At 55.4% G+C, this 1,212-nt stretch overlaps 1 protein-coding gene across 1 annotated transcript in view; it reads right to left on the reverse strand.

Annotated features, from left to right (window-relative positions):
• Positions 1 to 323: 323 nt before the first annotated feature.
• LOC130587149 (leucine-rich repeat-containing protein 14-like) overlaps positions 324 to 1,212 on the reverse strand; it is a gene marked incomplete at its 5' end in the record, with an annotated part of 11,448 nt that continues 10,559 nt past the window's right edge. The window contains one exon of the mRNA XM_057388114.1: positions 324 to 1,207. Coding sequence (XP_057244097.1) covers positions 700 to 1,207 — 508 coding nt within the window. The remainder of the gene's footprint in view (positions 1,208 to 1,212) is intronic.

The raw sequence follows: 1,212 nt of genomic DNA on the forward strand, positions 1-1,212 counted from the left end.
AAATGAGGGAAAACCTAAAAAATGAGGTGGGAAAATATTGGGACTGGGGAGGAAAATGCCAAAATGAGGTGGGAAAAATCCCGGGATGAGAGGAAAAATATCAGGATGTGGTGGAAAAATCCTGAACCGGCGGGATGAGCCAGGAAAACCCTAAAATGAGGAAAAACCTAGAAAAATGAGATGGAAAAATATTGGGATTGGGGGAGGAAAACGCCGAAATGAGGCGGGAAAAATCCCGGGATGAGAGGAAAAAATATCAGGATGTGGCGGAAAAATACTGAACCGGCGGGATGAGCCGGGAAAACTGTAAAATTAGACAAAACCTAAAAAAATGAGGTGGGAAAATATTGGGATTGGGGAGGAAAACGCCAAAATGAGGCGGGAAAAATCCTGGGATGAGAGAAAAAATATCGGGATGTGGCGGAAAAATACTGAAAAAACAACGGGATGAGCCGGGAAAACCCTAAAATGAGGGAAAACCTAGAAAATGAGGTCGGAAAAATCCCGGGATGAGAGGAAAAATATCGGGATGTGGCGGAAAAATACTGAACCRGCGGGACGAGCTGGAAAAATACTGAAACGAGGCGGAAAAGCACCAAAACGAGAGTGGGGGAAAAAAATCCCGGGAAAAGGCCGGAATTTCGGGAAGGAGGAGGCRGCGCTTTTCCRGGCTGGAAATCTCGGAGYTTTTCCCRCAGCTCACAAGGAGAAGTAGTCCAGAGCTCCGTGTCCGTAGGGGTTGTAAGTCCACACCAGGTCGGTTCTGCCGGATTCCCGCAGCATCCGGGAAATCTCGGCGCTGGACGCCGCCAAGCGCTCGCCGTCCATGGGCTCCTCGTAGATCCTCCGCGATCCCGGCACGCGGCGCGGCGGCTCCGGTTTGTARCAATCGGCCGGGAAGGGRTAAACCACGAGGCGGAGCTCCGGCAGCGGCAGCGTTTGGCGGAGCAGCTCCTTGAGCGCGGCCGTGGACAGCGAGTTGCCGTAGAGTCCCAGGAAGCGCAGGCGGCAGCAGCGCAGCAGCGTGGGCAGCAGCGCGGCCAGGTGCGAGTCGGCCATGCGGCATTCCATCAGATCCAGGTGCAGCAGCGAGGCCGAGGTCTCCTCCAGCAGCAGCCGCAGCGGCTCCAGGAGGCCCCGCGAGAAGTCGTGGCCGCTCAGGTCCAAGCGCTTGAGGGCGGCGGCGTGGGAGCTCTGCGACAGGAAGGCCAG

The sequence above is a fragment of the Malurus melanocephalus genome, unplaced genomic scaffold, assembly GCF_030028575.1.
Source record: "Malurus melanocephalus ecotype Western Australia unplaced genomic scaffold, MMel_1.1 scaffold_1579, whole genome shotgun sequence".
Lineage (NCBI taxonomy): Eukaryota > Metazoa > Chordata > Aves > Passeriformes > Maluridae > Malurus > Malurus melanocephalus.